This window comes from Rattus rattus, chromosome 8 (genome assembly GCF_011064425.1).
Source record: "Rattus rattus isolate New Zealand chromosome 8, Rrattus_CSIRO_v1, whole genome shotgun sequence".
Classification (NCBI taxonomy): domain Eukaryota; kingdom Metazoa; phylum Chordata; class Mammalia; order Rodentia; family Muridae; genus Rattus; species Rattus rattus.
Window position 1 is genome coordinate 17,063,063 of NC_046161.1, and position 13,717 is coordinate 17,076,779.

The 13,717-nt window shown below is 52.3% G+C and overlaps 1 protein-coding gene across 1 annotated transcript in view; it reads right to left on the reverse strand.

Moving 5' to 3' along the window:
* Positions 1-13,717, reverse strand: part of Col5a3 (collagen type V alpha 3 chain) — a 44,630-nt gene that overhangs the window by 29,699 nt on the left and 1,214 nt on the right. Inside the window, exons 2-15 of the mRNA XM_032910200.1 lie at positions 9,712-9,873; positions 9,427-9,616; positions 9,200-9,356; positions 8,092-8,196; positions 6,887-7,033; positions 4,370-4,483; positions 4,138-4,278; positions 2,445-2,492; positions 2,329-2,370; positions 1,793-1,855; positions 1,260-1,334; positions 1,083-1,166; positions 553-609; positions 407-460 (exon numbers count right to left, since the gene is read on the reverse strand). Coding sequence (XP_032766091.1) covers positions 407-460; positions 553-609; positions 1,083-1,166; positions 1,260-1,334; positions 1,793-1,855; positions 2,329-2,370; positions 2,445-2,492; positions 4,138-4,278; positions 4,370-4,483; positions 6,887-7,033; positions 8,092-8,196; positions 9,200-9,356; positions 9,427-9,616; positions 9,712-9,873 — 1,439 coding nt within the window. The remainder of the gene's footprint in view (positions 1-406; positions 461-552; positions 610-1,082; positions 1,167-1,259; positions 1,335-1,792; positions 1,856-2,328; positions 2,371-2,444; positions 2,493-4,137; positions 4,279-4,369; positions 4,484-6,886; positions 7,034-8,091; positions 8,197-9,199; positions 9,357-9,426; positions 9,617-9,711; positions 9,874-13,717) is intronic.

Here is a 13,717-nt window from a genome sequence, read left to right on the forward strand (position 1 = left end):
ACACCTGGTCATGTGATGCTGGAGCTGGGACTCAGGCTCTCAGGCACAAGAGGCAAGTGCTTTACCAGCTGAGCCCAGCCCCCAGCCCAGGACCTATTTTATTTACTTTTATTTATGTGCGTTGGTGTTTTGCTGTAGGTATTGTATTGTGAGGGTACCTATGGAGATGGAAATACCAACAATCATGGACCACTATATGGGCACCGGGAATTAAGCCAGGTTCTCTGGAAAAGCCAGTGCTTCTAACCACTCTCTTCAATTCCCCAGGAGAGGCAGAAATTTCAAAGGAATATTTCTGCTCCATGTGTTATTTTCCCCAGCTGGCATTTTATCCTGGAACCTTTGGAGGAAACGTTTCCCGTCTAATCCATCCCCCCCCCCATATCCACCCCTTCCCCAAACTCACCTGAGGCCCTGCTTCTCCCAATTCACCTTTTAGACCTGGATATCCAGGGAGGCCCTTGGAGGAGGAGAGATGGGGAGGGGCACAGCTTAAGCAATGAGGCATCTGGCATGGATGCACTCTCTCCCCAAGGCAGATCCCTTACTCACCACAGGGCCTGGGCGCCCAGTGAGCCCTACTGGACCAGGGGGCCCTTTCATGGACAGCTGGAAAGACAGACAGAGCAAGAGTCCCCCATAAGACCACGGAAGCACTACTAGAATTAGGAGTGTGCCTCCTTCACAGGTTGCAAATGTCTTCCCCGATTCCTGTGTTGACAATGCTTTGAGGGGAGCCTTTTGGAAGATGATTGGAACTCGGTGAAATCAGAAGGGCAGGTCCCCATACTGACAATCAGTACCTTTAAAAGAGTAGTGGCTCGTCCTCGTGCATTACTATCCCGCCTTGCACGGCCGGCCACCAGTTATGACACACCCAGGTAGGTGGCAGCACGCTGCTCTGGGATTCCCCAGCCTCTAGAATCATTAGCCCAAATCCTCTGTTCTCCGTATAAACCACCCAGGCTCCAGATTTTACAATAGCAACAGAAACCCACAGCAAGCCTGAGATGTCCTCAGTCTCCCAGCCAGTCCTGCATGAACCTTTATTTCTGCTGTCCCTTGTCCCTTATCCCACTCACCTGAGCCTGTTGCAGAACTGCCTGGGCCTGGGCCTGTTGAAAGGAGACTGGGGGTCCTTTCATCGAGCTGCTTGCAAAATGGAACTAAGGAACAACTATGGATGAGTAGAGATCCACAAGGAGGCAAGCCCAGGGGTCAGGACTCCACTGCCCAGGGGTGGGACTCCACCTCCTTACCGGCATCATGATCACTGTGCCCGGCAGGCCCCGGACGCCATCAATGCCTGGGATTCCTGGGAGGCCAGCAGGGCCTGAGAGAAGTGAGGAGACAGAGGGGTGGATGGAGGAGGGAAGAAACAGAGGTGAGGACAAGAGAGGGAAGAGGGGACAGAGAGGGAGAGAGACTGGGAAGGAGCCTGATGGCCTCAGCTTGATCGCCTGAGATCCACATGTTAGGAGAGGACTGAGTCCTGCAGGGTGTCCTTTGACCTCTGTTCAGGTGCCAGGGTACATGGCACTACCCCAAAATGTGTGCACACACACACAGAATAGATAAGACGTCATGAAAATTTTAAAGATTCCCCAAAACAGGCACGAGGAGAAAAATGGGGTGAGAGGTCAGAGTTCACAGAGTTCACAGACGGGGGTGATATTGCTTCTGGGGTGGTGTTTCCTAATCCCAGCCCCACACACCCACATTCAAATCTCCATACTCCCAACCGGAAATCCCACCCCAGCACAGGGGTACACTCCAGTGGGGAGTCTCTTACCGGTAGGCCACGGTCCCCAGGGAAGCCCGGAGGCCCAGGAGGGCCTGAAGGACCAGATATTCCCTGTGGAGACAGAAATCAGAGGTCACAGGAGATGCGGAACTTGAGCCCTGCTGGCTTCTGGCTCGCCTGTGACCTTGACTTCAGGCACACCTCCTGACTCTGCCTCTTAGCCAGCTCGTTTCCCACCATGGTCTATTGACCTCTAAACTTTGCACCCTACATCTTTTTTGACACATCTTTTGGGTATTGAACATCCGATGACCTTCAGGCAACACTATAACCCAAATCTTCTCTCCAACTAGAGGAGAGTCAGGCCCCATGGTGCACACCTGTAATCCCAATGTTCAGGAGGCTGAGGCAGACGCATCAGTCTAGGCTACATAGTGAGGTGGAGACCAGCCTGGGCTACGTACAAGGAAAGGGATGGAGATAGCTATGCGAGTGTCTAGTGTGATAGCTGTTCTGTGCATGGGCTCTAGAAGGCCAGGCGTGGGGGAAAGAGGTTGCAATGTGGGACTAGAACCAATACTCACCCGGGGTCCTGGAGCTCCTGCAGGTCCCTCAAACTGCTGTCCCTGGAGGTGGGAAAAGGTGTGACCCCTGTTCTCTGGAGGTCCCTCGACCTCCTCACAGCCTCCCCTCCTCTCACCTGCTCTACAGTCGCAGGTTCTCCTTTCGCTCCCTTTTCTCCAGCACCCTGGGAACAGTGTGATGAGAGAGGAGACATGAGAGCAGAGACACAGACAGGAGGGCAGAGACACAGACAGGAGGGCAGAGACACAGACAGGAGGGCAGAGACACAGACAGGAGGGCAGAAAGACTGCTCTCTGTGAACACAGATCATACAAATTCTGAATCCAATCTCTGCACTCTATGGTGGAAGGAGAGGACTGACTCCTGAAAGTCATCCAAGGTGAAGGGCGTGAACTCCAAAGTCCTTATCATGACTCTGCCTCTTACCCAGTGATGCTGGGACCTTATTCAAACCTGCGGCCCTCCACAGGTCACTCATGAAGTCGTTTAGTGTGTGATACCCATATGGCAAATGAGTTGCAACCCTTGACACATGATGACTTATCCTCATCGCTAACCTGACTGGATTTGAAGCTGCCTAGAAGAGACCAAGTGCGGTAGCTCATGCTTTAATCCCAGCTCTCAGAGGCAGAGGCAGAGGCAGGCAGATCTTTGGGAGTTCGAGGCCAGCTGGGTCTACATAGCAAATTCCAGATAACCAACGAGGGCTACACAATAAGAGACTGTCTCAATGAATGAATGAATGCATACATGAATGAATGAATGAATGAATGAATGAATGAACGAATGAACGAATGAACGAATGAATGAATGAATCCAGAAGCACCAACAAAATGAAATCACCTAAGTAATTGGTGAGCTGGAACTGTGGGTGTGTCTGGATGTTTCCAGAGGGAATTTACTGAAGGAGGCACCCAGAGGGGCGGTTGTGCTTCACCAGATAGAATTAAAGGAGAGGAGAGTGCCGGCCAGCAGAGACAGGTTTTCCCTACTCACTGCTTCCCCTTCCCCAAGAACTGAAACCTCCCACCACATGCTCCTGTCTCCATGATGATGCTCAATCCTGTGGGGCAACTGCTGCAACCCTTTGCAATTCGAGCAAAGCAACCCCTCCTCCCGCAAGTCGTCTCCACCAGGTATTTTCTCCTAGCACAAGAAAAGTAACAGAGCAGGAAGTCAGTGCCCATCTCAAGTCTGACTCTGACTCTGCCAGCACCAAGGAGAACCAGGGCTGCCTGTCCCGATAGCTTCATCCACCCAAGGCTTCATGACTAAGGACACCGTCTCTCTGCTTAGGAGTCAGCCCCAAGTCTTTCTCCCCAGCCTGGATGGGCTCCCCTGGATTCTAGAATCTTCTAGCTGTCCCTAGTTTGAAATCTCACTTGAAGGTCAAACAGATGTCATAAATTCAAGACACCACCAGGAGGAGACAACCATCAGATCCATCTCCAGCAACAAGAACAAAAGGAACCAGGTCCCCCACCTGGAGTATTCTCCCTCCTGTTGCTTGCTAACTCTACAAGCTTCCCCACTGACTCTCTGGCTCCCCCTACTGCCCATTCAGCAGGCAGGGCACACAGAGAGCCAGAAGTAGGGTTCCGCTAGAAGTCAAGTGACTTCTCCCCTGCTTAGACTAAAGGCCCCTTGCATCGCCAGTCCCTGTCACACTGTAAGTGCTTGGTAAACATTTTGCAGCTGCAACTGTGCCAGGGTCACACAACGGAAGTTGACACAAAACAAATACAGTCAAGAAAGAGAATGTACATATATCTACAGCCCATCTACTGATCCAGCCCCTCCAGACTCACAGGAAAGATCTGGAACTCAGTCTGTAAAGACTGTTCTGCTGCCCGGAACTCGGGGCCCATGGTAGGGCCACCTCCTTCACTCTCTTCAGTAGCGTCCATCTCTGGAGTTATCTGCTCATTTTCAGTACTGGAGTCCAACCCCTGCAGAGGACAGTGGGAACGTCAAGGTTTGCTCTTGGCCATCACCTTCACCGCCCCGCCCCTGGCCCAGCACCATCCACTTCCTGCCAACCTGCAAAACTGTGGCATTTCCTCCCATCGTGACAGTGGTGGTGATGGCCAAAGGTGTGGGAGTTGGAGGCAGGTGGGGCGCTGGCTTCTCTGTCTCAGGGGTGTGGAGGGAGGTCTGCAGCAGGAATGGGAGGAGTGTCAGATCTGGGATGAGGCCAATCAAGGCAGAGGAAACAAAGGAGGAGCCAGGGCTCTCCCTTAGGGGAATCCCCAGCTCAGGGGTGGGTAGACAGAGGTAGCTTCCCACCAAGTTCAGAGGCTGGTGGGGGAAAGGCAAGTGACCCGTACAATTGGTCCAAGGTGGCCAGAGGGGAAACCTCCTCAGATACAGGAGGAACATAGCAGGGCCAAGTCTCCCAGGCCTGGGAGCAGAACTGGATTGGCTCCAGGGCCCAGTGGTTAAAGTCAAATCCAGCACTCGGGGCCAGACTCCCGGAAGCCCAGCCCCACATGTCTTCTCCCCTGATAGCTCAGCGGTCAGCCAGCCGGGCTGCAGTTCCTCCAGCCTAGACAGCTGCAAAAGAACTGGGTCAGGCAGAGGAAGAAAGCCACAGGGGTGTAGGTCAGAACCTTGGTAGTCATATTATGGGACAGAAAGATCTAGAACTGATATCTAATCAGAACCAATGACCCCTCCAACCAAGGACTTTAAGCAATGACCCAACTATTGAGTGGGACCCTTTCCTAGTAATCTACCAGCCAATAACCTACAAAATTAACCCAAATTATTCCAAGCACCAATGACTACTAGGTGAGCCCTGCCTTTATGATTCCCACAATGGCTCCGAACAGAAAGCCTTTATCCAAGGACCCCACATATGCCCCCAAGTAGTGGAATCATCCAACAAAAATCACTATTTAGTGATTCCCCCAAATACTGAACCCTCTCCAGGATCCTCAGCCAATTATTCCACTAACAATGATCCCATTGTTTCTTCTAACAATCTCCCTAATAAGTAACCCTTGACCTCTAACCTTCAAATAGTGCACTGGCTTATTTTAACGTCAACCCAACACAGCTTAGGGTCACCCGGGAAGGGCGTCTGTGCGTGTTTGGATCAGGTGGACTAGTGGGATGTCTCTGGGAGGTTGTCAGATGGAAAGATCCGGCCCACTGCAGTTGGCCCTCCCTAGGCAGGAGGTTCTGAGCAGTATAAGAAAGGCACATGCTAGCTGAGAGCAAGCAGGAATCCTGGGCTTTCTCTGCTTTTAATTGTGGACGCAATGCTTTAAGGATAGGGGTTTTTGCTGATTTGATTTTGATTTTTGGTTTTGTTTTTTTTTTAATCCGTATGTATGTGTGCATGTGTACACACTCACACACGTGCCATGTGAACACAGGTCCCCTGAAGGGGGAAAGTGTCAGATTCCTTTGAACTAGAATCACAGGCTGTAGTGACCACATAAGGGGACAGTGTTGTCATCTTCATCAAAGGCAACTGTAACTATGAAAGACCCTCAAGGCTCAGCCTGTGCCATTCCCTTGTAGAAGGAGGTCAGGGCGGGCATTGGCCCCTCATCTGAGATTCCAGCCAATCTCTCCTGGGCCTCTCCCAACTACCTGTACGCACGTGGTTTCCTGATCTCCAGGAAGGCAAGAGTAGTGAGTGTGAAGGCTAACTGTGGGCCCTCCATTTGTGTCCACCATTAGGTTGGCTGCTCAGGGGTCATCCATGCCCTAGAGACCTCCAACTAGGAACTCCTTGTTCATTCACCTTAATGAACAACCTCCTCAACCAGCAATCCTAAATAGCTCCCTCAAGAAGTGAGGGTGGGGCTGGAGAGATGGCTCAGTGTTTAAGAGCACTGGATGCTCTTTCAGAAGTCCCTGAGTTCAATTCCCCAGCAATCACACGGTGGCTCCCACCATCTACAAGATCTGATGTCCTCTTCTGGCATGCACCATATATACACAAAGAATACTCAAACGTACATAAATAAAATTTTAAAAAAGAAGTGATGAGAGTGATCAGGATGTGACATCTGTCATCCCACTGGTCTCCAGGACTGACTTGGCTGGTCTAGCTTGCTAGGCAGCTGTCCCTTCCTCCCTTCATGCATCACTCCCAGAGGTGCAAGCTCTAAGAGGATTACCTTCCCTGACAGGGGTCGGGATTATCCGTGCTTCCCTGCTAGAACCTCCAGATGAATTTCCAAACAGCGCCACAGTCAAAGGAAAATGTCCCACCAGTGGCCCCCACAGTGAACCCCACATACGCACACAATAACCAGTGCACCTGTAACCAGTTACCCCGGCTGACAGTCCCCTCATTAAGACTCCACTATGACCCTTCTAATCATGGCGTCCTCTTGTGTTCAGAGGTGGCTCCTCCAGCTCCCCGTGAGTACAGAGTGTGGAACGGACATGAAAGAGCCCCTGACACAGGACCTGGCATCCCCTTTGGCTGAGAGAATCAGACCTCAGGAGTCAGGCCCTGAGGACCAACACAAAGATGGGGGCTAGAGGTGAATGGGCACCAGGCAGCCAAGAGCAAAGCAGGAGGTTCCAGGTTCTTACCTGGTTCTCAGGGGCACCTGGGGTTGGACTCAGCCTTGAGGTCTTGTTTTTCTTTCTTCCCTTGCCCTTGCGACCCCGATCTTTTTTCTTTCCTTTGCCCTTTCGTCGACGAGGGGCAGGTGTTTCTGGTTCTTCTTCTTTGGTGACCTGAGGAAAGGAATCTAGTGAAGGCCACGATCTCTTCCCATTGGAAATGCCATCACTTGAGTCACTGAGGCTGAGGACCTGGTTATTGTTATCACTCAGCCTGTGGTTCACTTGGCTGTGTTTGAGTGTGAGAGTGTGTGTGTATGTGTGTGTGTGTGTGTGAGTATGAGTGTGTGCATGTGAGTGTGTGTGAGTGTGTGAGTGTGTGTGTGAGTGTGTGTGAGTGTGTGTGTGTGTGTGTGTGTGTGGTGTGTGTGTGTGTGTGTGTGGGTGTGTGTGTGTGAGTGTGTGTGGTGGTGTGTGTGTATGAATGTGTGTGTGGTGTGTGTGGTGTGAGTGTGGTTTGTGTGAGTGTGAATGTGGTGTGTGTAAGTGTGTGTGACTGTGTGTGTGAGTGTAGTGTGTGTGAGTGCGTGTGAGTGTGTGTATGAGTGTGAGTGTATGTGAGTGTGTGTGAGTGTAAATGTGATATGTATGTGAATGTGTGTGTGAATGTGTGTGAGTGTATGTGTTTACATAAGTGTGTGCACATACATGTGGAAGCAAGAGGTCAACCTGGGATGTCATTCCTCAGACACCATCTATCTCAGCATGTTGGCTGGCCAGTGAACCCCAGGATCCTCCTGCCTCTACCTTCTCAGCACTAGGATTACAAATGTCCCACCATGCTCAGTGTTTTTCCACACAGAGGAAATGCTCTTGACTGAATGAGCCATCTCTCCATGCCCAGGGAGGAGGAGGGAAGGAGGAAAGGGAAGGGGAGGGGAGGGGAGGAGGAGGGGGAAGGGGAGGAGGAGAATTGTTGTTGTTATTGTTGTTGTTGTTGTTTTGGAGACCTATGTAGCCTAGGCTGGCCTCACATAGTGCTCGGCATCAGCGTCCTGAGCACAGAGAAGACTGAGGTGCCTCACCACATCTGGCTTGTTGTGTCACGTCTTCTGTGATCTGCCCTGTGTTTACAGTCTAAAGTTGTCCAGCTCCTCGTTTCTGAGTCATCATCCACTCTTGACACCTACAGCCAGGGATGCCTCACCTGCCACCTGGAACCCCCTACTCACCCCTGTGGTTGTGGAATCGGGGGTCTCACAGCCAGGCAGGTAGAGCTCACAGGCCTGGAGAGCAGCCTGAGGGTCTGGAATTAGCAGCAGCTCCTGGATGTCTCCCTAGACGAAGGAAAAGGAGCCACAGGATGATTCTGGCCTAGTTTCCCAACATGTCCCTGCCCATCTCCAGTCATGAAGCCTCGGTACCTCCCACCCAGACCACCCTAGGGCCCGGAAGGAGGGCCTGCAGCATCTGCAGGTAGCAGCAAAGAAGCAAAGACACAGAGAAGCGAAGATCTCACCAGACTGGTGACGCCACAAGACAAAACACACCCAGTGTGATGGTTAAGATTGTGAACTTTTAACAAACACACTTATTTCCTTAAACTGTACGTATGCACACGCACAGGTATGCCGGGTCACTCCTGTGTGGAGCCGAGAGGACAACCTACAGGCTTTAACTCTCTCCTTCCACCACGTACATTTCAGGTTCAAACTCAGGGCAACAGACTTAGCAGCAAGCACCTTTGCTGACTGAGCCATCCTGTGGGCCCCTAGGTAGTCAAGTCATCTAGAGTTACCTCTGAGCATGCCCAGGAGGGATTAGCTACATTAAGTTCATTGAGGTGGGAAGACCCATCTTAAATGGGGATGGCACTATTCCACGGGCTGGCGTCCTGGACTAGTTAAAACGAAGAAAGTGAGATAGCTGAGTGCCAGCATCTGTCTCTGTCTCCTGACTTCAGATGCACACTCCTTGCCACGATGGGCCGTGCCCTCAATCTGCAAGCCCAAGTCAACCTTCACGCTTCTGCCTTGCATTTTGTCACAGCAATGAAAAACCGTGACTGCTACACTCAGGATCTGCCCCCTGGAGCTCAGTCCCTTTCCTCTCAGGCCACCTCCTACGCCAGGTACTAGATACCAGGTGGCTCACTAGAGAGAGAAGGACCCCACACGGTCACACATTAACCTGACCTCCAGCACTGCATCCTGTGGTGCTCTCGGCCATCTGTCACAAGCATTTACTCCAGCAGGGACCTGACATCTTCCCTTCTCTGTTCTCTTATAGTTTAGGGGGGGGGAGCTCTGCCTCGGCTTCCCCTGCCACTGAACTGCTTACCTCAAAAGACTCCTCCCCGCGCTCCTGGGTTCCCATCATCGTGAGTCCAGCTGTACTTATAACCCGAGGCCCCTGACCAAACATGGGGGGCTGAGGTTCACAGTCAACCACCAGGGTCACCTTGTCACCGCTGATGCTGACCGCCACACGGTGCCACCTGCAAGAAAGGAGCAAGTCTCAGTGAAGGGATTTCCACAGGGCACCCCCTTCCCTTCCCCCACACTCACCTGCCATCCATAAGGTTGATCTGCTTGGGGAGAGACCTGAAAGAGTCACCAAGGAGACCCAGAGCTGGCCCCAGTGCCAGCCCCATCTGCCGGACACCATTCTCGTCATATACAGACAGAAGGACAGATTGATTGGCTGGCTGGGCCCGCAGAGTGAGCAGCACAGAAAAGTTCTCAGGAAAATGTCCATCTGTGTGGGCAGAGGTAAAGGTAGCGGGTTAGACAGCCAGAGTGACTTTACCCTTCCAGAATGACCCCCACCCCAGCCTTCCGGTTCTGACTCACCTGGAAAGAGCTGCCATGTGGGGACGCTGAGAAGGCTGGACTTGTGCACCCTGAATGCTCGGTCACCCTGTGGAATCCTCTGGGGGCAGAAGCCAGGCCCTTCGGTCACCCCAGCCTTGTCCCTATGCACACCCAAGGTTTCCAATACATCCACAGGTCCTGCTGCAGAGAGACACCGGGGTGAGGGGGTGTGAGCAGAACCAGCACGGGGAATTGGGCCTGACTGTACAGTCCCCAGTCCTGGTAGCTACTCAGAAGGCTGAGGCAAAAGGCTCTTCCACCTGCTCTACAGTGAGTTCAAGGCCAGCCTGAGAAACTTAATGAGATTCTGTCTAAAAATAGAGACTTTAAAAAAACAAAGGTCCTAAACTCCACAATGCTTGCTCAGGCTTTGGGGCTCCTCTCCTCACAGTCCAGGAAGAGGCCAGTGGCCTGAGACCAGCAGCACCTCCCCCACTGCCCCACACATGTTCCTGGTACATCAGTCTGTTTTCTGGTTGTTTCTTTCCCCCTAAGTTTTCGGTGAGAAAAAAAAAAAGCTGACCTAGTTCTAGGATGAATCAAATCTTCCTGGCTGGAGCCCCAGAGCCAAGCCTTCCCCCTCTCCCTACACCCCCACACTGGTTCCCTGAGCAGCTTCCCGGCATGGAACCCCCTTACAAGGGAAAACCCACAAGGGAAAAAGGGGTGTGTGTGGGTGCACTCTTCTTAGACCTCATAGCCTCCTCCCTCTGACCCCCAGCCCTATGGCCCCTCCCTCTGACTCCCAGGACCCACAGCCTTCTCCCTCTTATTCCTTCATCTAACTCCTTCTGACCTCCTCCCTCTGACTCTCCATCTAACTCTTCTCACCTCTTCCCTCTGACTCCCCATCTAACTCCCCCTGACCTCCTCCCTCTGATGCCCCCACCTAACTCACCCTGACCTTCTCCATCTGACTCTCCTTGACTTCCTCCCTCTGACTCCCCATCTAACTCTCACTGACCTCCTCCCTCTGACCTGGACTGGTTTTATCACCTTCTAACCATCTATTCCTGATAACCCCCTGATCTTCACCCTCTCTCATCCCAGAAAAGAAAGAATAAGTCTGGCCCCACAGGCCCCTAATCCAAGCCATCTTTGCAGCCCCACCCAGGCAGCTTGGCCAGTGTTAACTGAATCCACATGGTTTGTGCAGGGCGGGTGAGGGCTTCCCCTGGGCCCCAAACCCCTGGCCTGTCCTTTCCCCTAGCAAACTGTCCCACTAACCCCCTGACCCAGACTCTTGGAAGAGCCAGGTTCTGCTAAATCTGCCAAGACCTCACTTCAGAGTGACCTCACCACTGAAAACTGGGTTGGGGGACTAGACTCTGGGAGGAAGAGACTTGGATGAAGACCCCCACCCCAGCTACCCCTTTTACCCTCCGAACTTTGTAGAGACCAGTTTGTTCAGGTCCCTGCATCCTCACCTCTGTCCATTCTACCTTCTGTCTGGCCCACTCCATGGCTCAGGTCTGAAATCAGTCAACAATCAATCTTGCTTTCTTGGTGTTCTCTCTCTCCATCTGTTCCCCCACCCCACCCCCCAATCTGTAATTGTCTCTTCAGTGGCCAGGCTGTCATTAAGAAGTATTTGGATTACAATTCCCCACCCGCCCTGGGGCTGAATTTGAGCTCCCAGGCTCTGTAACCACAAAGTCATTCCCCCTCGGATCATCCCAGTTATCCCTCTGGACTGGGAGTCCGGGAAGAGTTAGATCCACGACATCATCCGGTAGAAGGACTTTGCCCCGCTCAGTTTATTATTTTTGTTTCCAAGATAAGGTCTACAGTCGGCCAGGCTGGTCTTGAACTCCTGACCCTCCGTTGTTCACCTCCAGATTGCAGACAGATTACAGACATGCACCACCATGCCCCATTTATGCAGCACTGGGATTTGTGCATGCTACAATACTTGTGAATACTTGTGAATACTTTACCAACTGAGCTGCATCCTAACGCAGATCCCAGCTTCTATGCAGGAGGAGAAGGGGTCTCCCCTTAGTCACTGCTCACTCCCATTTCAAAAGTCCTCCCTGCCATCTAACCCAAATGATGCTTGGGTCCTCTTGGCAATGACCTTTCAATAGCTGACTGACCTTTCCCCCCATGGCTCCAAGACAAGGAAACACACAGAGACCATTGAGCCCATGCGGCATGCAGGAGGGGTCAGGAGCCGCCCAAACTCCCCCCCCCCGCCTCTCCCTGCCTTGGTCAGGGCCTCTAGGGAGATGCCTGGTAGGGTCTAAGAGGTGGGGATTCTAAGCAGGTAGGATTCAGCTGGATCAGGGATGGAATTCCCCAAAAATGCGTGCAGGAAAATTTGCAAGCATGGGACTTGCCACTGGTTGAAGTATAGGCAGTTAATTAGATGAAAAGTTTTGCCAAGATGGCTCAGCGGGTAAAAGCAGAGAATATAAGCTTGAGCCCAGTAACCCACATGCTGAAAGGAGAGAACTGGCTCCTTCAGGTTGTCTGACTTCCACACGTGAGCTCCCGTGCTCGCACACGCACACACACAATGAAGAAACGTAAAAAAAGAAAAAAAAATGTAAATCTGATGTCATGGTTCAGCATGAGTAGGGGTCCTGGCAGCAAGATCTCCACACCGTATAACCCACAGGCCAGACTTGTAACTGGAGATGGAGGCTTTAACCCCCAGATTTCTCCCACGCAATGCAAGGGAAACTATGACAAAGTCACTGAGTGGGCGACTGCTTGTGGAAGATGACAGCATTTGTCTGTGGACCATAGAGAAACATGTGTGAGAATCTGAAAACACCGAAGGGTCCTGTCTGGGTGGCAGATGGGGTTGCCTGGGTGTGGCCATGAGTTGCACATTCCTGGAGTCCCAGGAGTCTTGTATTCTGAATGAATGCCTGAGGTTGCATGACCCTGAGGTTGTGTGAGCGTGGGAATGGGGCATAGGCCAACGCGGAGTTCTGCACGTGGTCTGCAACTTCCCCAGACTCAGCAGAAATTGGGAAAGTAGAGGCACTGTGTGCGTGTAGCCTCTGGGGACAGAACGCATCTTCCTTTCCTTCTGGGAGGTGATCTAGGTCATAGAAGCCCTGGTCATCCATCACTTGGAGAGTCATGGTGTCCTCTCACCATTGCCATCCGCAGAACCCCCGAGGGGCGTGGCTGGGGCACCAGGCCACATGCTCACAGCTGGGCATGCGTCAGCGGTGACTCACCAGTCCCTTAGCCCTGGGGACCCCCTTGGGGGCCCTGAGAAATTCTTCAGGAAAAATCACCCCAGGATTATGCAGCTGGGGTGCGATATAACTTCGACTTGGCCGCCCCCGCGGGCGCTCAGCCCCACCCCGCCTCGTGCCGCACCCCGCCTCGCCCCTCAATGCAGCCCTCCCGTGGGCCCTGTCCATGGTGCTGATGCTGTGGCTCTAGGGAGAATGGGGGTGGGGTTGGGGAGGGGGAAGGAGGGGTGGGAGCCAGTTTCAGGCAAAAAAGGAGAAGATAATAATGTAAAGCCCTCAAGAGAAGTGCAGGAGGGAACTGTGCAGGTCAGTGAAATGACTGGAGCGGGGTGCTTGCTGCAAAGTCTAATGACCTGAGTTCAATTCCTGGGACCTACATGGTGGAAGGAGAGACTGGCCCTCAAAAAGTTAGTTGTTCATCTGACCTCCACACTCACTCAGTGGCACAAGTGTATAACAAACACACACACACACACACACACACACACAGAGAGAGAGAGAGAGAGAGAGAGAGAGAGAGAGAGAGAGATGTAATTTTTAAAAGAAAACTGAGTTCCTGATTTGTCCATCCCACTCACCACCAACCTCAGAATCAAACACTCATGTTCCCATGGGCAATAATATAAACCCCTAAATCCCAAGTACAGACAACCAGAGACAAATAAACACATCTGTAACACATGATTACTCTCCAATCATCCTGATGGGCTTAGGGCTGAAACTCGGTAGAGAGGGTGCTTGCCTAGCGTGCTGGAAGCCCTAGGTTCCAC